We start from the raw sequence: 22,834 nt of genomic DNA, 5'->3' as shown, positions 1-22,834 counted from the left end.
GCTGTTGTGCCGAATCCGACTCCCTGCTGAATCCGACTCCCGCTTCGCGGACAGAATCGGCACAACACCCCCCGCTGTAAAATTGCGGGAGTGAAAGCAGCGCTTATAAATAAATAATAATAATTTTTTTCACTTTCAGTTTTCATTATTTGGTTCGTTTTCATTAACAATAATAATTGGTTACTTAGCAACATTGTGATTATCACACCAGAGCTTTATTTAAAAATAAAAATATAATTAAAAAACAGATGCCTACATATCAGACTATTTTCTGGAGCCCGACCCGGCCCGAGAAATGTGTTGGGAAATCTCGGCCCCAACGGGTCTCGGGTCAGGTCGGGTTTGGGCAGACAATCCAAGCTCTATTCCAAACTGAGCAAAGCATATTTTTTGCAACCACATGATACCAAAAACACAACAACTCTCACACACTCTGGAGTTGTAGTTACTACATTATAGTGTCAAACTTTGGTTTCTGTCATGTACAGTATTTCTTTTTTTTTTTTTTTTACTTTCAAACCAAAACATATATTTTATTTAAAAAAATTTGCATAGACAATTTAAATCATGGTACAGTCCTGGAGAGCTGTTTAGACCAGGGTGCGTAACCAGTTTATACCATGGTAAAGCAGGAGCCCAGAACAGATAATGGCGCTTGGAATGGCAGCGGCGCCGATTAAAGCCGGAAAGGAAAATCTGTTGCTGTCTGGAGCAGATCTGATGTCATTCTCCTTTAAAACGTTGAGTTCATCCAGCGCATTCTTCACTGACGCCATCACATCATTCCTGTAGACTGTCTCCTCATTGGTGGTCTCCTGCTCTATAGTCATGGTCAGTTCCACTGGAGCTGAAGGTGAGGTCTGATCTACTAAATGATTCTCTGGTCTTGATGTCTCCTCAGGAAGTTCCTCCTCTGCTTCTTCAGAGACATTTCCTTGTGGCAGCTCCAGAGCAGAGGGGGCGCCCTTCAGCACAGACGAAGATACAGGCTTGTCTGTGTCTTCAGGTGTTTCATAAGGCGCCTCTTCAGGTGTTTCCTTAGGCGCCTCTTCAGGTGTTTCCTTAGGAGCCTCTTCAAATATTTCCTTGGGTGCCTCTTCAGGTGTTTCCTTAGGCGCCTCTTCAAATATTTCCTTGGGTGCCTCTTCAGGTGTTTCCTTAGGCGCCTCTTCAAATATTTCCTTGGGCGCCTCTTCAGGTGTTTCCTTAGGCGCCTCTTCAAATATTTCTATAGGCGCCTCTTCAGGTGTTTCCTTAGGCGCCTCTTCAGGTGTTTCCTTAGGAGCCTCTTCAGGTGTTTCCTTAGGGGCCTCTTTAGGTATTTCCTTAGGCACCTCTTCAAATATTTCTATAGGCGCCTCTTCAGGTGTTTCCTTAGGCACCTCTTCAAATATTTCTATAGGCGCCTCTTCAGGTGTTTCCTTAGGCGCCTCTTCAAATATTTCTTTGGGCGCCTCTTCAGGTGTTTCCTTAAGCCCCTCTTTAAATATTTCCTTAGGCGCCTCTTCAGGTGTTTCCTTAGGCGCCTCTTCAAATATTTCTTTAGGCGCCTCTTCAGGTGTTTCCTTAGGTGTCTCCTTCATTGTCTTTTCAGAGTCCTCCAGGGTGTCACTGGACACAGGAACCTCTTCTTGGCGTACAGTGGGCCTGAGCTCAATCTTTTCCATCTTGCTGATGGTTTTGGATGGGCAGATGTTGATCGGTCCACAGGTCCAGTCTTTATAAGATCTCAGCTGCTGCTGCTGGACCTTGTTTTGTGAGCCGTTCTCCTCTAGTGCAGCCTCTTTGTGGATCTGATCTATTGTTTTAGGGCCAAGATCAGCCCTCCTGGGGACCCACTTATTCCGTCTCAGATCCAGAAGGTCCTGCAGCATGAATCTGATTCGTGAGGACGTCTTCCTCGCCCTTACAATTTCCTCAATCTCAGTAAAATAATGATCCATGCGAGTCTTGTCCTTTTCATCAGCGTCTTTCCCGACAGTGGAGAGCAGCTTGCTGAGGCACTCTAAGCTCTCTTCAGCTTCGTCCTTCAGGAGTTTGGCGACGCAGTGGTGAATAATGGAGTCCTTAAGCATCCTCAATTTAAACAGCTCTCCAACAAATTTTATGTTTCCCAGAGAACGACGGCGGGCCTTGTTCTTTGCCTCCTCCAGCTCTTCCTTTAACTGCTGACGTTCTTCATTCTCTGTAGCTGCATCCAGCTGCTTCTGCTTTTCCTCGATGATCTCCTCGTCCTTGTTCTTCTTAAATTCCTCCTTGCAGCAATGGAGCAGCAGTACTCTGAACTCTACGTTAACAGCCGGGTCTTTAGAGGTCGGGACTTTTAGATCTACGAGGCGGTGGCACATTTTTGCGTATATCTCGGAGAAGTGAGGTTCTCTGACGGCTTTTTCAAACACGAGACTGATGACCCCCCTCAGACGCTCCTCCGTATCGATGGCAAGCTCGGTCACGCGCTGTATCAGCCTGTCAAACGTCTGAGGGGTGAGTTTGTTGAGGATGCTGCGGAACAATCTCAACATCTCCTGAGTCTTCAGGTCTTCTGCTTCATCCTTTTGCACTTCGCCGCATTCAACGCTCTTCTTCCTTCCAGGCCTCCAGGCATTCGCTGCCTTGTTGAGCTGGACATTCAGGGACACGCTGATGACCTTACGCGTCTCGTTGCGGAGCTCGTTGTCGGGCTCTGTGCTTCGTCTCCATCCATGTCTGGAGGTCTGTCTGTCCTGTTGTACACATTTCTGCTGCCAACTAGAGTCCAATGGATCTTTATTGGGCTTGTCCAGCACAACCCTAGGGATGAATGGTAATCCCTGAGGTTTCTGTATGCTGGGACTGATGAATCGAAAGCCCAGCAGAAACTCTCGATCGTACTGAATCTTCTGCTCCAGAGGAACAGCCGCCTGAGGCTTGTAATTAAGGCGATGATCAGGAGTGGAGGTCTGCTGGGTCTGGGGAACGTACTGAGGACGTTTCTGCAATACAAAGAAAACAATGTCGTTTAATGTTAAAAAGAACTGAAAAGGCTAAACTGCTGAGGACCCCCCCCCACACACACACACACACACTACTTAATCATGATGTTAGAACACACACTTAGCTTAGCCAAAAGAAGCTCTGATATCTTCATAACTAATAAAGTGTAAAATTCTGTACCTTCATTGGTGCCGGTGGTCCAGAACGCACCAATGGGGGCCGGGAAGGGTGGTCTTTAGCCCCCCGGTAAGTAACATTCGATCGCGGACGATCAGAGTTAATCTCTTGCTGGAGAAACATCTCGAAACTCAGCAAACACAAGTGAAGCGCACAGTAACTGAAACGTTTCTGACGGAATTCCGTCACTCCTGTGCCATATATGACATCACACAGTGACATCACAGTTCTGTCAGCACACAAGATTCCGAACCAATCAGAGCAGCTCAGTGCTGTGGAACAGTGTTGGCTTAATGCCAACAATAAAAATCTAAATAATAATTTCACTAAATAACCTTTTTCACTTTGTTTCAGTCATTTGCTATTAAACACCTGAATTCTCTCAATAGTTTTAATGCATATTAAACTATATTTCTAGATTTTTATCAGAATAATTTTACTGAATTCATATTTATTTGTATTTCACTTTTTACAGTAGTTTGTCATTAAACAATATATAGAAATATATATATTTTTTTATAATTTCCCACTAAGAATAGCACAAAACACTGCAAATTATACAAACTAAAATGTATTAAATTCAAAGTTAAGTAGGGAGTTTCTGATAAAGTGGCCAGCAAGGAATTAATCTTATTTTTTTTTAATTTGGCAATTAAAACCCTAAATGTTTTTAGTATTCTTTTAGAAGAAACAATGCATGACCAGGTGTCCCATTACTTTTGTCCATATATATTTGTAGTTTATTGTCGTATCTAATTGCTTTGCTTTAAACCGCACCACAATATCTATCTTACCCACTCTAGCACGAGATTTAACTGTTTAAACATGGACATTTTTATATAAAAAAGGGCAACTCTAATACTGCAGTATACTGTAAACTCTAATAAGTTAAGTCTACTAAAATCATTTGAGATATTTTGTTGCCTTAAATGAATTAAGATTTCAGTAATTTAGTCATTTCAGTAATTTTAGTCATTTATAATACTTTATGGAGTTGAACAAACTTTGATCTTTTTTTTTTTTTTTTTGCCCAACCACCACCCCCCCTCTTCGGAGGACAATTAATACTTTATTTTTATTTATTTATGTATTTATTTTATTTTTTATTATTATTATTATTATTATTTTTTTTTTTTTTTTTTTTTAATATATATATATATATTTTATTATTATTATTATTATTTTATATATATATATATATTTTGTGTGGATATAGTTGTGGGAGTTCAGGGTTGGAAGGATCGGAGTGTGAGGTACAGGAGGGGGGTACAAGAAGAAGAAAAAGAAAAGAAAATAAAAAAATAAAAAATAAAATAAACAAAAAACAAACAAACAAACAAAAAAAATTATAATAAAATAAAATAAACATAAAATAAACAAACATACATACATACGCATACTCACATATCTAACTATACATATGCTTATACATATACACACATACATAAATATACATACATATTAATACATACACATAAATACATACACACACACGCACAGTTACTTCTATTCTATTGTTTTTTGCAAAAATATGTCATGTGTTACGGATTATGTCATGAAATGCCTACCACAATGGAGGCAAGAAACCGCCACCATGCCCCTGCGATCCAGAGGCAGATAGGGAAGAGCCCAGTGGACCCAGACCATCCACAGCCCATTAGGAGCCCAGAAGACCCGCGGCCACACATCCCGATGGTAACCATGCGCACACCCCAGATGAGGACGGGGGAGACTCCAGACGAAGCCCCCATGGCAAAGAGCAAGAGTCCAGAGAGCCAAAGGAAGCGAGCAGCCCACCCCCCCGGCAGGCCAGCACCCCCTGCACGAGCCGAGCATGCGGCCCCCGAGACCCCAAGCACCCGGGAACAGCCCGACACCCGGCAGGCCCCCCCCCCACGCCAAGGGGGCCCAAGCCACCCCCAGGCCACGGCCACCAAGGGGGCGGGCCAGAGACCACATTAGGGCATCCGGCCACGCACCCAGGGACCCACGGACGCCCACCCCCCCAGGAACGGCAGTGACGATCGGCGGAGGGCAGCGTGGAGCGGTAGGGGGGGCAGAAACCCGCCCTCTGCAACCATGTCCCACAGGTGTCCATGCTCAGTCAGCCCCAAACCCAGGACCAACTATTCACACACACATCCGTCACACATACACCCGTCGCACACGTGCACATTCACTCACAGACCAGTCACGCACACCAGTCACACACACAGAACATACATAAACACCTAATGCGGGCATGCGGGCACCAGTACCGAGCCAGCGGCAACCTAGGGAAGCAGCCAACCCGGCCCCGAACAACCACCCGACCCACACCGCAGGCAGGGTGCACGAAACCAGGGTGTGAGAAGACCTGACCCCCCTCCTCCCCCCACCCAGCATGTTGCAGTGATATGAATGTGTATAATGAGAAGAATGAATGAAAGCTAAAGTGCTATTAAAATTGGAGGGACAGCTGTAATATGAGAACTGAATAACAGCACCCAACCACACTGCCCCCCCAAAGGCCCTCAATGTCTAAAATGCGAAATAAAATTGAGGAGCAGGGAGCACCTGCCCCCCAAAACCCTATGTGTAATATGATGTGTGTAAGCTGTATGATGAGTTTGTATGTGTAATGCGATGTTAGACTGAGTAGGAGTCGGGGAAGGGCCAGGAAAGGGCAGAGGACTACCCCCCGGAGGAAGAGAGCCAACTACTGCTGGCTTACTAGGCACCCAGTTCCATACACCCAACCGCAGTACAGGGAAGGCAAGTCCAGGGTGTAGAGCGGCTACGGCCCCAGGACACCGCCGCTCTGCAAGACAGCGCCCCCCCCCCCCCCCCCACACACACTGCAATACAACATAAACACACATCCCCACTCACATACAAAAGACAACAGATATTACACACACGCACACACACAGACACAGACACATTTACAATAAACATCCCACTCTTTCTCATACACACACAGTGGTCCTGAGCCCAGGACCAACCGGTCTTAAGTGGGAGACTGCCGCTTCCCCACCTGAGCGCCCCTACCTCCCCACAGGGAGGGCACCCAGAATCCCGGAATGCCAACCAGACACCCCAACACGGACCAAACCACCACCCCCCACGACGTCACGCCCAAGAGAGGCATAGACCCTCCCCAGCGCAGGGAGGGACCCAAACAGGCGACAGACGCCCACGGGCACCAGGGCCCCGGACTCCGCACCCCGACCGCCACAGGGGAACCCAGCCAACCGGACAGGGCCAGCACCCACCACCATGGGCCCCCAGACCCACACCAAGACCACAAGAGCATACATCCAGGCCCCCCCCACCAACAACCAGGGCCCGCACACAGAAATCACCAAGCGGCAGCCACCGTCCCCAGTCCAAGAGCCATCAGACACCCGAATCCCCCGATCCCCCCCCCAGCCACCTGCCGGACGCACCAGGAGACACGACTACAGCCGCCCACCCCCATCATGTGATGGAGCTGATCAGTGGGAACCAGAGAGATTCAAATGTAGCCAATTGGTTTTTTGAGGTTGCAGACATTCTTTCCAGACTAATGTGGTCTAAAAGTAAATTTCTATAGTGATTTATGCATAAATCATTTTTTGATTTCCACTTCATGAGGATAGTTTTCTTAGCGATGCATAAGACAGTGAGAACTATGTGCAATATATTTGTTTCCATGTTTAGTTCACTTACATCACCTAAAATGCATAGTTTGGGTGAAGCTGGGATATTGCAATTAAACCAGGTAGATAAGTCTTCACATATCATCTGCCAGAATCTCTGAACAGGCATGCAAAACCATATAGCATGTATATAATTCTCAATATGATTGCCCGAACAGTTAGTGCATATATTTGTTTCTCTAAGGCCCATTTGGAACATTCTATGCCCTGTATAATGTGTTCTATGGAGAATTTTGTATTGTATGAGTTGTAAATTTGGACTTTTCGTCATTTTGAAATTGTTTAAACATATCTGTGTCCAAACGTTCTTATCTGGGTTCATGGAGAGATCTCGATCCCATTTTGTAATTGGGAGGGATATTGAATCATTAATTTTGGATAATAACTTATATATTTTTGATAACAATTTAGGAGTATAGAGATTCATGAACTCTTTTATCAATACTGGGATTTCTAATGTTAGATTATTTAAATTAAATCTTGCTTGTATAATGGACTTCAATTGTAGATACTCCAGAAATTTGCTACTGCTAATTTCGTATTTTGAAAAAAGATCTTCAAATGACATAAAGGTCCCCTCCTGTATAACATGTTCTAAATTCTTAATTCCTTTCTCTTGCCATTGTGAAAAAAACCTGAGGGAGTCGGCGTTTTGTCTGGCTTCCCCATGACAACTCGCTCGAAACACTCGTCAATAAAAGTTTGCAGACTGTCCAGGTCCTCTTCGCCGTCCTCCAGTGCGCTTCAGGTAGTTATTATCTAACTAATATAAACTTTATAGCCTTTAAAGCTGTCTAAATCTAAGCTGGCTAATTAATCTATACAGCTAGTGTTTAGCAATCACTGCCTCGCTGCCTTGCTCAATACTGCCGAGATTCGCGTTAAGGTCTCGCGTTACCTCAGCATCTCAGCATCTCAGGTGAACCTGAGATGCTGATTTCTGTAACAGTATTTGCTGATATGGTAGTAAACAGCTGTGGCTGATCGGTTCATCCGTTGTGATTGATATATAGGTTCATATTAGCATGTTGTAGCATGAAGATATTGATTAGCATGACTTAAAATGCCTGTCCCTTCTATGCTAGTGGTGGTGCTTAATTATCAAAATATGGTTAGCGAACCTTACTGTAGCTCAGTGATTACCTGTTCAGGAGAAAAAATAGACAGCTTGCCTGTTTCCTTGGCTGCAGTGTACTGTTGGAGTGCTGTTGTGTTCTATTCCTGGCAACCCGGAGCGTGGAAATAGGACTGGGGGATTGGCTGTGGGCAGGTTTGGGGATAAAAGCCTCACAGATTACTGTGATGTATCCCGCAGTTTGAATAAGAAAATACTGGCTGAAGCTCTGCTGAAAAGAGATGACAATGCTTGAACTATAACATGTTTCCTTAATATATGGCGATACGTCCTGGTCATTTTATGAGTTACTACAGAAAATAGAATCTTTAATGAACATTTAACTATTACAATTTAGTATTTTATATCATATATGTATATTATATATAGCTGTTAATGCTTACGGATGATTAGACATGTAGTTCAGTCTGTCGGTGGTGCTGTTTAATGTTAAGAATATGTGATAAAAAAACACTACCCATGGTGAGTATACGCGTTTCCTGCACTCTTATTAACCTGCGCGCGAGTGTGTGAAGGATATGGATGCTGACGGGGTCGTCCATAATACTGTATCTGATGTTCATCCACACTTGGACGTGTGTAACTGTTAATTAGGTGGTTGGTGTGTGTGTGTGTGTGTGTGTGTGTGTTGTGCCAGGGTGTATTTATGGCTCCTGCTGGCCAGGGTGCTTCCCTGCTTCGGGCTCTGTGCCATCAATAACCCCCACAGAGCAGAACACAACCCCCACCCTCGCTGCAGCCACTCTGGCACAGCCATCCATCACCCCCCGCCAACCCCCACCCGCCTTATCTTCTGTTTACCACTCTCCCGCTGATGGAGAAATTTGCAGCAATATGCAAAAAACAGCAGCCGAGGTGAATGCGAGGAAGCGGGGATGCGGGGTTGCCGGGCGACGAGGAGGCTGTATCCGCGGTCGCTGATGGAAATCAACATCACGCATCTGGCTCACCGCGGCCTGACGAAAATTAGAGAGAGCGGAGGGGAAGAGGGAGGTAAAATAGGCAAAAAACAGCAGAATAGAAAGAAAGGGATGCAGGAAGAGCAAGTAAAGAGAAATAAACAAGACCAGGAAATATTCACCACGTCTGGATACCTTAGAATTGTTTACGTCAGTCAATATTCATCAGACTATCAGACTGATCCAATTCAGATCCTCAAAGAGTTTAAATCCTGTTTCACACTTATACCAGGAACATTTTGAGGGTACTTTTACCTGTGATATTCGGGTTTTGAGTCTAATAGACTCTAGAAACTAGACCTTCGGTTGAGTGGAAAGTCCTGCTAGCTGCATTTTGGGTTTCTAGTAATATTTTAGAAGGTCTCCTTCTGCTAAAACCCACTTTTCTTGTTCTTTGTGAAATACAGTGTGTGTCTCTGAGTTGTATATGATGCTACACATAGAACTCTTTCTCAGCCTCCATTGTCTGCAGTAGCTACTAAAAGAATATATTCAGAAAAAAGAATCAATCAGGAAAAGCTCACCTCACTGAGAGTCTGACGTTAAGTTTAAGGTTTAACTTCACCTGCATCTTTAACTAAGGCTCTATCTCTGAAAACATTTTAGACTGTGGGGGAAAAGGGAGGTAGGTGTTCTCTACTGCAGTGCTGTTACCCAATCAGAGGCGATATGTTTGCATGTATGAATATTTATGAGCAGGAGCCCAAAACCTTTCTTTCTTCAGAGACCTCTAATTCAGTGAAATAAAGCAGGGTTATACAGAAACACCGTAGCAAAAAAAAAACAGCTCACATTGCATTCATTAATACTAAAGATCACAACTAGTCATTTTTTAAATTAATGAAAAAAATGATGGAATTAGATCTTTAAGTTAGTGCCAGTACACTTATTTCTAAATTTCCTTCAGGATGAATAAAGTATCTATCTATCTATCTATCTATCTATCTATCTATCTATCTATCTATCTATCTATCTATCTATCTATCTATCTATCTATCTATCTATCTATCTATCTATCTATCTATCTATCTACTTATATTTTTTGGCCTATTCTAGCTTAAAACCTAGCTTTGCTATGGTATCTTATTTTGGTGGTGTCTGCTCTGTGGATAGGTTTTTGCAATAGTATTTAAAATAGTTGCTGTGTTACAAAGGTGTTGCTAGGCGGTTGAAAATGTGTTACTATGGTATATAGCATATCGTTGCTGTCCAATGAAAAACAAGTATCCCTTAATTTTTGTTGATTTTTAGTTTACTACATAATTTGAACAGAAATACTGTCCCATTCACTGTGCCAATTTCTTGATAGACCAATAGAAATACTCAAAATGACCTGATATAAACTCTTTTAACACTGACCTCTATTGAACATTTTGAAGGTTTTTTCTCTCTCCTGTAAAGTTGCTGTTTTGGAGATACTTGTTTTTTTATTGGACAGTGACGATGTATAGCGTGAAGATAGTGGAGAAAAGTCCTGCATAATAAGTACCTCCAGCAGCAGGTCTGCGAAACATCTGCTGTGATGGAGATTCACTTGGGCATCCTGCTCTAAAAGCCTCATCATTGTGATGAAGCAACACTTTTTAGAATTGCTAAGCATTCAGCTTTAATAAAGTAATAAAGAATAGCAAATTTCTTTTACATCATTTTTTGTTGTATTTTTCATAATAGACAGGGTCTGTCTAAACTTAACCCAACAACCCGTTTTTGTCTTTTTACACTATTAAAGCAAACAAAATGACATTTTAAACTGATTGGCATGTGGACTAGATCAGTGACTGATCCACATCAAGAACTGTCTCAATTTTACATTTTAAATTGTTACATTCCACCCTTATCACATTTTACTGTGAATATATTGCTTTTATATGTACTTAATGTTGCATGCAATTAATCTGAAGACTTTTATGTGTTTTTTAATCTTTTCAACCCAGATTTATCATGCCACCAAATTTAGCCTCAAGTAGTTAAATCTCTTTTTACAGAGCCTGGAGACACAATATGTTCTTTCAAGGATACCATTTTCATTTAAAACTCTACTCTCTCTTACTCTCACTCTCTCTCACTTTTACTCTCTCTCACTCCCTTTCACTCTTTCTTGTTCTCTCTCTCTTTTTCACTCTCTCACTCTCTCTCTAGTTATTGAAGGTGGAACGTGCAGTTACACTATCATTATCATTTGTATGCTCTCAATTATGTTTGTCCCCCTTCTAATTAATCAATTAACAATAATTATTTTAAGCAAATGGAACAATTATGTATTTAATACAATTATGTTTTAATCAACTGACACCTATAGGCGAACAATCACCTGTACAGATTGATTTAAGCCATCAGTGTGTCTTTGCTATCATAACCACAGGAAAAGTATACCTGGGGCAGCTTGAAACGAACAAAAGCCATATACTAATTCTTTTATTTAATTATTGGTTTGTTTTCAGTGTAAACAGTAATGAAATAAATCAGCGTGTCACTTGTCATTCTCTTTAAAAGCTAGGTGTGCTCTAGGTGTGGTGGATTGCTATTTTAGGGGTGCAGCTACCTGGACGTGTCCAATGCTTCTCATTAGAGGAAACTGACATGCTCGTTCATGCTCGTTTATTCTATTACATAGCTGCCAACAGTAAGCTATGGGGTTGTGCACTGTTGCATGTTCATGTGCCAAGATAGCAATGAACATCTGACTGCTGAAATCTGTATAGGTTGTTTTCAGTCAGTGACACCTATGCTATTTAAATAATGCTATTTGAAGACATTAAAGTAGACTGTTGGTGAGGGGTTGGAGGACTGTTGGAGCTCTTAGTCTAAAGGAGAACTCTGGTATAAAATGGATTTTGTAGTAAAACATAATAAAAATTACTAACCTTTGCTTTTTTTTTCACCGTTATCCAGCTCAAAGTAGCTCCACACCTCCTTGCTAGAATCTGGAATGCCCTGACATTTAAAACGAGGCATTAATAACTAAAAAAGTGCACAAGAAGCTTATTCAAAATCACTGTTTACGTTTCATAACGCAAGCTTCAGCTCTTCAGCTCCGAGCACCACCATCACTCCTGGCGCCGGCTGCTACGCTATGCGGAGTCTATGTAGTCTATATATGTAGACTCCACATAGCATAGCAGCCGGTGACGCTGATGCGATTTATCGGGGCAAATTATGCCCCGTGTCACCCAGTCTGAAGGTTGTTTAAACAAACTTAAAATTTCTGGATCTCAGAACGCTGTGGGAGAACGGAGGTGTGCTATTCATGAAAGATAAGTACTTTTATCATGTTTTACTGCAACAAAAGTCCATTTTACATCGGAGTTCTCCTTTAAAATGCAGAAAAGGTAAGATTATTTGCAATTACTCAAAGAAATCTCTTGTGATTAATCTGATAATGTTTGTAATCAACATACAATAAAGTCTGAAGTGGGGAAATATTTTAATGAATGCACCTTATGTATTGTTATGTATTGTTTCATAAAGTGCTGAAAATAAAAAAAAGTCACGTGGTAGTGAGACCGTTTTGTAGTATGACTCATCTACTTTAAATTTGAGATGCCTTTACAACCAGAGAATTGTTGTCCACTGATGCATACTTGTGTGTATGCATCAGTTGACAACAACTCTCTGGTTGTAAAGGCATCTCACACACAAAACACACACACACACACACACACACACACACACACACACAACACACACACTCAGCACTCAGCATGCACCACAGACCCCAAAATAGTCCACTGAGGCAAATGTGTTTGTCAGCAGAGCTGTTTTCCTAACCTTGTTTCTGTTTTTGGTCTTTTAGAGAAAGTGAAGTGCTCCAGCTTTATGCTGAATTATCCTGAGTGTAATACTGTTATCCTGAACCCATGAGAATTACAGCACATAAACAGCCTGTCTGTAATATCACACCACTTCCATCATTAACTCCCAAATTCAGGACCAGACAGAGAAATCCAATCTTTAAATAAAATCTCTCATTGACTCTGCCTCATTCTCTCTCTCTCTCTCTCTCTCTCTCTCTCTCTCTCTCTCTCTCTCTCTCTCTCATTCTCTCTCTCTCAGGGAAAGGCTATATTGCTCTGAAACGGCGGCACACAGTCAGTCAGCCTCCCCATATTAAACAATAAAGAGAGGAGCGCTGTAGCCTGTAGAGACGCTGTGTTTATTAGCTGTGTTTATTAAAGGGAAACAGAAGCCCTCACTCCCTCCAGAGCAGCACAGCACCACTCCACTTCCAACTTCTTCATTATCTTTACTTCCTCACTCCCTCCTCTCTTTCTTTTTCTCTCCTTCTATAATTTCTCCTGTTTTTCTCCAGAGCTGATGGTTATTTTCATTTTCTTTCTGTTGCCATGCAGAAAAACAGTGGATCCACAGGTTCTGTTCTAACCTCAGTGTCTTTAGATCTTTAGATAGAGCTGCACAATATATTGTTTCACTATCACCATGTGTGCATGCACAATAATCATATCACAGGGTGTGCAGTGTCGTGGCATATCAAATTAAATTAAACACAAAATGGTACATTTTTTTGCTGCTAGAACTAAAAGAACATATTTGTATAAGTGTGTACTGTCCTCAATTTACAAAAGGGATGACGTGTCTTGACAGTCAGATAATCACGCTGTCATGAATGAAGATGGGTGGATGTAAGTGCAGATATAAATGCTTTTAATAAATAAGATAAATGAAAATAAAACTGAAAACAAACACGGGTATCGCAAAGACTAAGTACTAGAGCTTAGATTCTCTGCCCGAACTCGACCTGACCCGAGGCCCGACCCAAAATCGGGTCGGTTCAGTCCGAGATTTCCTACCACATTCCTCGGGTCGGGTCGGACTCCAGAAAATCTTAGATGTAGGCATCTGTTTTTTTTATTATATTTTTATTTTTAAATAAAATAACGAAAAAAGGAAAACTGAAAGTGAAACTAAACTAATTTATTTCTAAGCGCTGTTTTTACTCCCGCAGTTGTACAGCGGGGGGTGTTGTGCCGATTCTGTCCGCGAAGCGGGAGTTGGATTCAACAGCGGATTCAAATCTCTCTCTCTCTTTCTCTCTCTGTCTCTCTCTCTCGCACGTGAACTCCTCCGCGTTTGACCTGCAGCACTGTGTTTAGCTGTTCTTAAAAATCATTTTAATTTAATAATAGTTCTATGCTTCTATGTTACCGTGTTAATTAACATAATTCTGATCATATTTTGCTCATTCAAACAGCCCGAAAACAGGCAGTTCATGGTTCGGGTCGGGCCCAGGCTCGGGCAGAACGTGCACGGGCTCGGGCTGGATCGGGTCCGATTTTTTGGGCCCGATCTAACCTCTACTAAGTACACAAAACTAGATCGATAAACAAACAAGAACAAAACTATGCTTAACAAAAACAAGAAACTGAAAAACTAGAAAAACACTACACTGGTACAAACACATACAGAAGGCAAAGATACAAAAGACTCTTTATACACAAGGAGGGTGAGGACCGGTAATGAGGGGGCGGGGTTACAAACAAGACACAAAGTGACAACACTAATGGCTAGGGCAGGGCTAGGGCGGAGCTAGGGCGGAGACAGGGACCAAAACACAACAGTAACACATGGCTGGGAACACATGACAGGAGCACAAGGGACCAAATGAGGAAAAAACACAAGACAGAGATGGGCTAAGGTGTGACACACCTTCCTACAACCACAACTCTGAAGACTGAAGATTTGTCTGTTTGTTCTCAGGTTTAATCATTGGAAAAGGGTGAAACTATAAAGAAATACAGTCCGGCATTAACCTTGTTGTATGCTTTTCTAAATATTTACCATAAACAAAAGATAAATCTTCATGGTAAAAGTTCCTTTAAATCTCAGAGACCAGCATACAGAATTAACCTTATTTTTTGCACTATAAGGTGCACTTCAATCCTTTAATCTTCAAAAAAGAAAAAAAAATGTCAGTGCGTCTTATAATCCAGTGCACCTTATGTATGAATTTTACCAGTCAGATATTAAGGAGCAGTAAAGACACTCTGCTGAAGTACAGCCTTATATAGGGGTTTCAATTCAGTATTAGCTTTAACCACTAACCACGCTAAGCTCTAGCTTAGTATTAGCAGCATGTAGTCTGCTGCTAACCCCGGCTATCACTGCTGGAGCACCATTAGCATAACCCACTAACGGCGGTAAGCACTAGCTCTTTTTTGCCGTTCAGAGGCAAGTATTTGGAACTGTAGTCTGTGCATTTACTGTGTTGAAACCAGCTATGTGGGGCAGACCGCTAGCTAATATCGCCCTGGCTTACCGGAACACTCAGGGTTCCTCAGTGTAGAGCTGTTGGGTGGCATTATCTGCTAGCACTAACCGCAGTTAGCCACTAATGCTAATGCTGCACCCAGCCTTGGTGGAAATCTGGAAATCTAAGCTTACCATAAATAAACAGAAGCACTTTAATCAACCAAATAAACAGTTTTCATGAGAGAAATCTGTGTAGATTAACATGCAGCGCTTGTTTAACCTGTTTAGAACATTACTTACATTACAGTACTTTACAGTACTTTATTACACTACAGCTCCTTTTTTGCATATATTCATGCAATTTAGCTGTGAGACCCACTGTCTAGGCTGCAGTTGAGGTGGGCTGCATTTTTTTGGCCACTACTCATATAAGACTGTTCCAAAGTGAAGGACTACCATATTTTAGGAACTTTAAGGCGCACTGTATTTTAAAGTGCACTATCAATGAATGTTTTTTTATACATAATGTGCACTGGTGGGTCGCCATATTTCCCATCTAATAGGGATGTGCCTAAGGGAAGGGAACTCAGTTCCATTTATTTACAGTAAACCTAGATTTCCAATATTTTTAACAGTGCGGTTAGCAACAGCGCTAGCTGTGCCCACAGAGACTGGTGTTTAATCAAAGGTTGAACTGGATGATAAAAATCCATTCAGCCTAATGAGAAACTCTAGCACGCAATTCAGTTTCTGACCAAACAGCTAAAGGGATGAACGTCTGCTCAACAGGCTGGAGAGAAGGTTCATTAGCGTCAGCTTTTGACAGGCAAGACAAGATAACATCACTGCTGCAGTGCTGCTTCTGTAGAGCGGATGGTGTTATTGAAAGAGATTTAAAAAATAACAATATGAAAAAAGTAAAGCTACTGAGCAACAGCTACAGTCAAAGTTTCAGTCTTTATTCTCCACATGATCATGTGAACAAGCTATCGAAGCTATTGGAACAGTGCTTTGTGGACAGAGCATTATGTATGGAGAAAAAAGAGCACAGTATCAAGCAAAAAAAAAAAAACTTTTACCATTAATAAAACATGGTGGTGGTAATATCATTTAATTGAGGGACACATAAACTCCAATATGTACTGTGTAAAATACTGAAGCAGAGCATGATTCCCTCCCTCTGAAAACTGGGTCTCAGGGCATGATAATGTGTTCCAGAATGATAATGACCTCAAACACACCTCTTAGACGACCACTGCTGTATTGAAGAGGCTGAGGGTAAAGGTGATGGATTGGCCGAGCATGTCTCCAGTCCTAAACCCAATAGAACATCTTTGGGGCATCCTCAAGCAGAAGGTGGAGGTCTGCAAAGTCTGGAATATCCACCAGCTTTGTGATGTCATCATGGAGGAGTGAAAAAAAAGCATTCCAGTGGCAACCTGTGAAGCTCTGGTAAACGCAGTTCTGGAAAATAATGGTAGCTACACAAAATATGTGAGGGGTGTACTCCTTTTTATGATACACTGTAGTGTATTCAATTAAAAGTAGATTGAGTAGATTTTTTTACATTTTCTCTCTCTTCACTTCCCCTCTATTTTTATTTTCTATTTGGTTTATTTTGTATATATACACATCCTTATGTCCTAATTAAGACTGTATTAATACGAATAAAGTCTTAATGGTCCTCTGAAGAGGGGGAGGGGTGGTGGCGGGCAAAAAAATGTAGATTGAAAAAAATTTGCAAATCATTGTGTTCTGTTTTTATTTTTGTTTTACACCACACCCCAACTTCTTTTTGATTCAATATTTTTTATTTTAAAAGCATTTTGTTTTCATGAAAAATCACATCATGTACAATTTAGTTTAGCTTTAAAGGTGCATTATGTAGGACCTGAGAGCGAGTGTGTGAAATGGCTACAGCAGTCCAATTTCAAAACACCACAGAGAGTAGTCTGCTCCGCCCACCCCTCCCCAGCCACAAAACTTATTTGGGTTGCCAAATTCAGCAGGCTGAATCTACACAACGTTAAGGCTAGTAGGAGAGGCAGAGAGTACGAGCAAGAGGAGACGAGAAATACAGCAATTCTAAACTCTTCTAAAACTCGTATCTAGAGTTATATTGACTGTATGTTACACGAGGGAGAGCTAAAGCTCCGCGGTTTGCCTGACTGCGCCTCCGCGAAAGTACCTGACTGAATTAGCCAGCCAGTTAGCTTTAGCTTCTGGGTCGGTCTTGTGTCTTTTTGAGCTCTAAGTCTCCACCGTTCAAACTCACTGCCAATATTCACTCTTGTTATACTCCTGCTTTGGTCACTGAGCTTTTTTGAGACATGCTGAGGCTTTTTAAGCTGTGTAGCAGCTGAGGTTTAACTGAACCAGCTCTGCTAGCTCCTTTGCTGTGCTGCGCTGCTGTAGTGCTGGCAACCTGGGTGGGTGGAGTTAGTGTTGGGGAAGGACAGAGGACAAAACTAGTACAAAACCCCGGGACGGCCTTCACACCTAAAATAGGAACGTACTGCTGAAGCCGTGCTGACAAGAGCTGCCAGTGCTTTCACTCAACATGTTTCCTTAATATCTGATGATACATCCTGATTATTTTATCATTTACTACTACAAAATTAGTTACATAGTGGTCCTTTAAATTATACATTTGCAATAAAAGGATATTGATTACACAAAAGCACAGAAAGAACAAAACATACAAACATTCCCAACCCACAACCCTCCCATGAATGCTGCTTACAAGAGGTGGATGTACAGAGTAGATCTTGTTGAACTGTAGTCTCCTTTAAGGAATAATATTAAAGGGCTCCAGATCTTGTCATATAATTCTTTCCAGCTGCACTGTGTGTTATTTCTACAATCCACTGCTTAATCGATGGTACTCCTGCGTCTTTTCAGAAATTAAGAACAAGTTTTTTAGCAGTAATTAAACTATAGGAAATCAGCTGCTGTTGAGCTGAGGAGAGCTCCAGTAATATTTCAGATATCCCAAATATGATAAGAACTGGGTCTGGCTACAAATGTACCTTTAACATATCAGATAAGGCTGCAAAAATATGAACCCAAAATGTATAAATCTTAGGACTCAGTACATAGCTATGAGAGAGGGTAGCCTCCACTGATTTACATTTATCACACAAAGGACAACAGCCCAACTTTAATGGGATTTGGATTGTACATAACCTGGTTAATCAATTATTTTCCCAGCCCATAAATAGCGTTTACATGACTTACACAACCCCACCCACCATATTGTGCTCCTACATTAAGTGCTCTGTAAAGGTTGATAACTTCACAACAGCAGCTCTGAAAGACCTGCCCAAATCATCTTCACACTCTAACACAGCTCACAGCCTTTTAGATTTTCCTGGAAAGATGTGGTGATGTGTATCTGCTTCTGCTGCAGGTGTGAGATGAGCAGAGCTGCAGGCTGGGATTATACAGTCTCCTGTGTGAACTCTCTCTCTCTCTCTGCAGACAGTGACTCAAATCTAACCTGATTTTAACGCAGCTTTACTGCCCTGAGAGTGTCAACAGAGTGGAGTGTCGAATTAGATTGTTATCCTGAGCTATGATAGCATCTCTGTCTTTACTCTCCAGCTGCTCGTCAGCGTCAGCGTGGAGGACGTGTGAATGAAGGGAGGATGATAAATGGATGAGTGGAAATATCAGTCTTTTTTTTCAATGACCTGCCGGTCTAGTATAGAATAAAGCCACTCAATTAGAGGAAATGAAAGCCCTCATCCGAATGAAGCTCAATTACACAAGTGTTCCTCTTTAGATCACTATCACAGCTTATGAAATTAGAGTGGTAGTAGTAGATCTTTGGAAGAACGTAAAACACACACACACACACTTCACACACTCATACTTCTGCTGCACATAACATCAACAGTGTATTATCAGTGTACTTCTTTCACGCTCTGTGGTTACCAAAATTCATCCAATTTCACACCAGCTGATTTGTTGCTTTTTCTGTTGCAAAAATGGTGGAAAGAGGTCCATTAGGAGCCCTCAAGAACTCAAAAAATCATAAAAATGTAAATGTTTGTATTTGTATTATGTAATTCAGTAATTTTTTTTCTTTTTATTTACATTTTTTTGGGTTAAACAAACTGCCCAAAACCTTTAAACCTTAAAGAATCACTAGTTTGAATATTTATAAATTATTTACTGTGTTTATGTAATTCTGTGTATTTGTGCCAGGCAATTTTCCATTCAATGTAAATTTAATGGACAACAAAGTTTTATTTTATCTTATCGTATTTTATCTTAACTCACATTATTATCAGATATTAAGAACATACAAACTGAGTTTAAGAACTATAAACTGGTGTCAGCAGATCTTCAGCCAGTTGATTTTTATTTGAACTTATTTGAACTAGTACATCACAGTAATCTGTGTTGGTTTAATCTCCAAATCTTCCCACCACCATTCTCCCAGTCCCATTTCCACACTCAGGGTTGCCAGGTACAGACAACAGCATGCAATAAGTGTGATGCAGCCATGGAAATGGGCAAGCTGGCATTTTTTCTGCTGAACAGGTAATCAGTAAGTTTCAGTAAGTTTGCTAATCATAGTTGGGTAACTTAGCACCACCATTAGCGTAGTAGAGACTGACATTTTGGACACTACAACGTGTATATTCAGTGTGATCAGCTCCAAAATAAGACTTGTTGTCGCTTGCCACTATGACTTAATCTGGCAACCCAATGCTATTCAAAAGCAGATATTCACTGTTTACCCACATAATGTTTTATGGATTAATATTATCTAACACTAGATTTTGAGTCACTGGTGTGAGATTGATGATTCCGTTCAGCCTAATAGGAAACTAAAGCAAACAGCTCGACAACTTATTAAGGATTACAATATTCTGTACACAATTTATGTATTTTCTCAAGTTCAGTGGATATTATGCCCAAGATCATACAGGCTGTAATGTTTGGTTAAGCCATGCTAAATAAAAAAAATTATTTTGAGCACTTTGATTGGTTCATTTTTGATTGATATTTTTAAAGAAAATAAAAGCAGTGCCATCCAAAAGTTTCAGAAAAGTGAAATCAGTCCCTTTATTTCTACTGTAGACTGAAAACATTTTAATTTTACATGAATATAATAATATGAGACAAAATATTTCAAACAAGACAAAACATTTTCTGTTTTTGTTTTCAGGTATTTATGTCTAGATCTAATTCACAGTTCAGAAGCACCTTCTGTCTGAACCCACCTATTGTTCTTATGAGCAAAAGTACTGGAACATGTGATGCTCAGATGTGTTTTATGGCCCAGGTGTTTCCTGATACATTAATTAATTAAAAAATAAACAGCACTGAATCTTTTAGCTTAGTTTCAGATTTGGGCAGACTGTATATTTATAGTTGGAGGAGTAACCACCATGAAAACCAGAGGGCGGTCTATGGGAGCAGGTGGAAAAATCAAATAGAAGAACTGTTTGGAATGTCCTTAAAAATCGTCAAATCACCTGGTTGACACTGCACTGACTTTAGACTTGATAATATAACACAGTGGATCAACACCAGCAGATGACAATTATCTCCATACCATCACTGATTGGTGGAAACTTCACACTAGAGCTCAAACTCTGGTTCCTTGATTTACAAATGAAATGTAAAATGTACTGATGATCAGTGATGGTTTGGAGAGACATGTCATCTGCTGGTGTTGATCCACTGTGTTTTATCAAGTCCAAAGTCAGTGCAGTGTTTTCTTTCATGCTTCCCCTATAGCTACTGTATGTTCTAAGTTGGATGTTTGATATTTAGTGTTTAAGACATCTGGAGCTGCAACTAAGGATTCATGGGTCATTAACAGGTAATTGTCTCCCAGAATGTAATAATATTTTTTAATTCCCTCAACTTGGTGGAAGATGGAACTCTCTCTGTCTTAGAAAGCCACCAGCACTAGAAGGACACATAGTGCACAGAGATGTCCAACTTTCTGCAGACTTTCTGCTAATGTCATGTTTCTTAAATTAGCTCAATAACAGTATGGAGAGTATAAAAAGAATCATGGAATGGATTTCTACATCCAAGCCTTACTTTACCAAATGCAAACTATGTTTTAAGTACTAAAATTCAACTCAAATCTATTTAACTTCATTGATACAGGATTGTAGAGTACAATGAAACTCTCTGTGGTATAGTAAAGGTACACTCTTAAAAACAGAGGTACGATATGAGTACTTTTTTGTACTCAAAGGTACACTCTTCATAAATTTACCCTCAAAGGTACAATATTGGTCTTTACAGGGTCAGATTTGTTCCCTCTGAAGTACAAAGTCATTTCTAACAGCAATAAGTACAGATTTGTACCATTTAACCAGCCAAATGGTACATACAGTATTCTGTATCACTGTACTAATAAACAATATATACTTTAATTGCACATTTTTTATTTGAAAGCCAGACAATTTTGGATCATCAAGTTTTTGAGCCATATATAGTTGATGATAAGGTTGATAATCTTTATAATTTTTACTGGCACAAAACCATGGGTACAAAAAAGGACTTTCACTGAAAGGTACTTTTTTGTACCTCAATATAAGGTACAGCCCCAGCGACAAGCTTTGTACTCTTTTAAGTACAAATCTGTACTCACTTTTCTTAGTGTGTAAGGCAAGAAACAGGGCAATGGTGCAATAGTGTAAAAGTAACAAAATCAGTAATATAGTCTTAAGTAATATTGACTCTGCATTGTTGTGCACTCTAAGAAAAGTAAGTACAGATTTGTACCTAAACGAGTATAAAGCTTGTCGCTGGGGCTGTACCTTATATTGAGGTACAAAAAAGTACCTTTCAGTGAAAGTCCTTTTTTGTACCCATGGTTTTTGTGCCAGTAAAGATTATAAAGATTATAAACATTATCATCAACTGAATATGGCTCAAAAACTTTATCCAAAATTGTCTGGCTTTCAAATAAAAAATGTGCAATTTAAATTTATATTGTTTATTAGTACAGTGATGCAGAATACTGAATGTACCTTTTGGCTGCTTAAATGGTACAAATGTGTACTTATTGCTGTTAGAAATGACTTTGTACTTCAGAGGGAACAAATCTGACCCCGTAAAGACCAGTATTGTACCATTATGAAGAGTGTACCTTTGAGGGCCAAAAAGTACTCATATCGTACCTCTGTTTTTTAGAGTGTGTTGTAGAGATGTACATCATTCTTTAGACTGATTCTTCTTGGTTTGGTACACTTCTTGGTCAGAGTTGCATCTCTGAAACAGGTAAAGTGTGGATGTGAATGCATTTGAATAAAAAAGGATGGAATATCATATAAAAGTATAAATTTTAGTCATTTCTCTTAGACCGAAACGCAAAGGCATGCTATCTGCTTTTATGCGCCGGGTGCTGCAGTGAAACAAAAAAAGTGATTGAAATCACTTTCAATCTAATCCTGCTTCCCGACTTCCAGCCGAGCGCAACACAAATCACATTTGAATATGGCTTTAATAAAGGTGGGGGCTGGCTGGCTAGCGGGTGAAAAAGGGTGAAAATAGAAGTGACACTGAGACTGATATGGGGGGGGGCGGGGCGTATCGGTAAATCGGAGCCTCTGTATCGAGGGTGTCAGCTAATTGAGAGTGATTTAGAGCCCGTTGCTGGCTGAGCTGTATGTATATAAATTCACTCCTGACAGCCTTTCCTTCCAAAGCCTCCCCTCCTCTTCATG

At 40.8% G+C, this 22,834-nt stretch overlaps 1 protein-coding gene across 4 annotated transcripts; it reads right to left on the bottom strand.

Moving 5' to 3' along the window:
* Window positions 1-524: 524 nt before the first annotated feature.
* On the bottom strand, window positions 525-3,305 carry LOC111193128 (eukaryotic translation initiation factor 4 gamma 1-like). 4 transcript variants are annotated; one of them, XM_049468253.1, is made up of 3 exons: window positions 3,154-3,305; window positions 1,335-2,972; window positions 525-1,166 (listed from the first exon to the last, which is right to left on the bottom strand). In XM_049468253.1, exons 1-3 carry the CDS (start codon window positions 3,271-3,273, stop codon window positions 591-593), a joined length of 2,334 nt encoding a protein of 777 aa, XP_049324210.1. In that variant the 5' UTR covers window positions 3,274-3,305; the 3' UTR covers window positions 525-590. The 4 variants fall into 4 exon arrangements, with proteins under 4 accessions (XP_049324210.1, XP_049324211.1, XP_049324212.1 ...); XM_049468254.1 differs by having other exon boundaries at window positions 1,383-2,972; XM_049468255.1 differs by having other exon boundaries at window positions 525-1,118; window positions 1,383-2,972.
* Between the last annotated feature and the right edge of the window lie 19,529 nt (window positions 3,306-22,834).

Source organism: Astyanax mexicanus, chromosome 19 (genome assembly GCF_023375975.1).
Source record: "Astyanax mexicanus isolate ESR-SI-001 chromosome 19, AstMex3_surface, whole genome shotgun sequence".
NCBI lineage: Eukaryota > Metazoa > Chordata > Actinopteri > Characiformes > Acestrorhamphidae > Astyanax > Astyanax mexicanus.
This window is presented reverse-complemented; position numbering and strand designations above follow the sequence as displayed.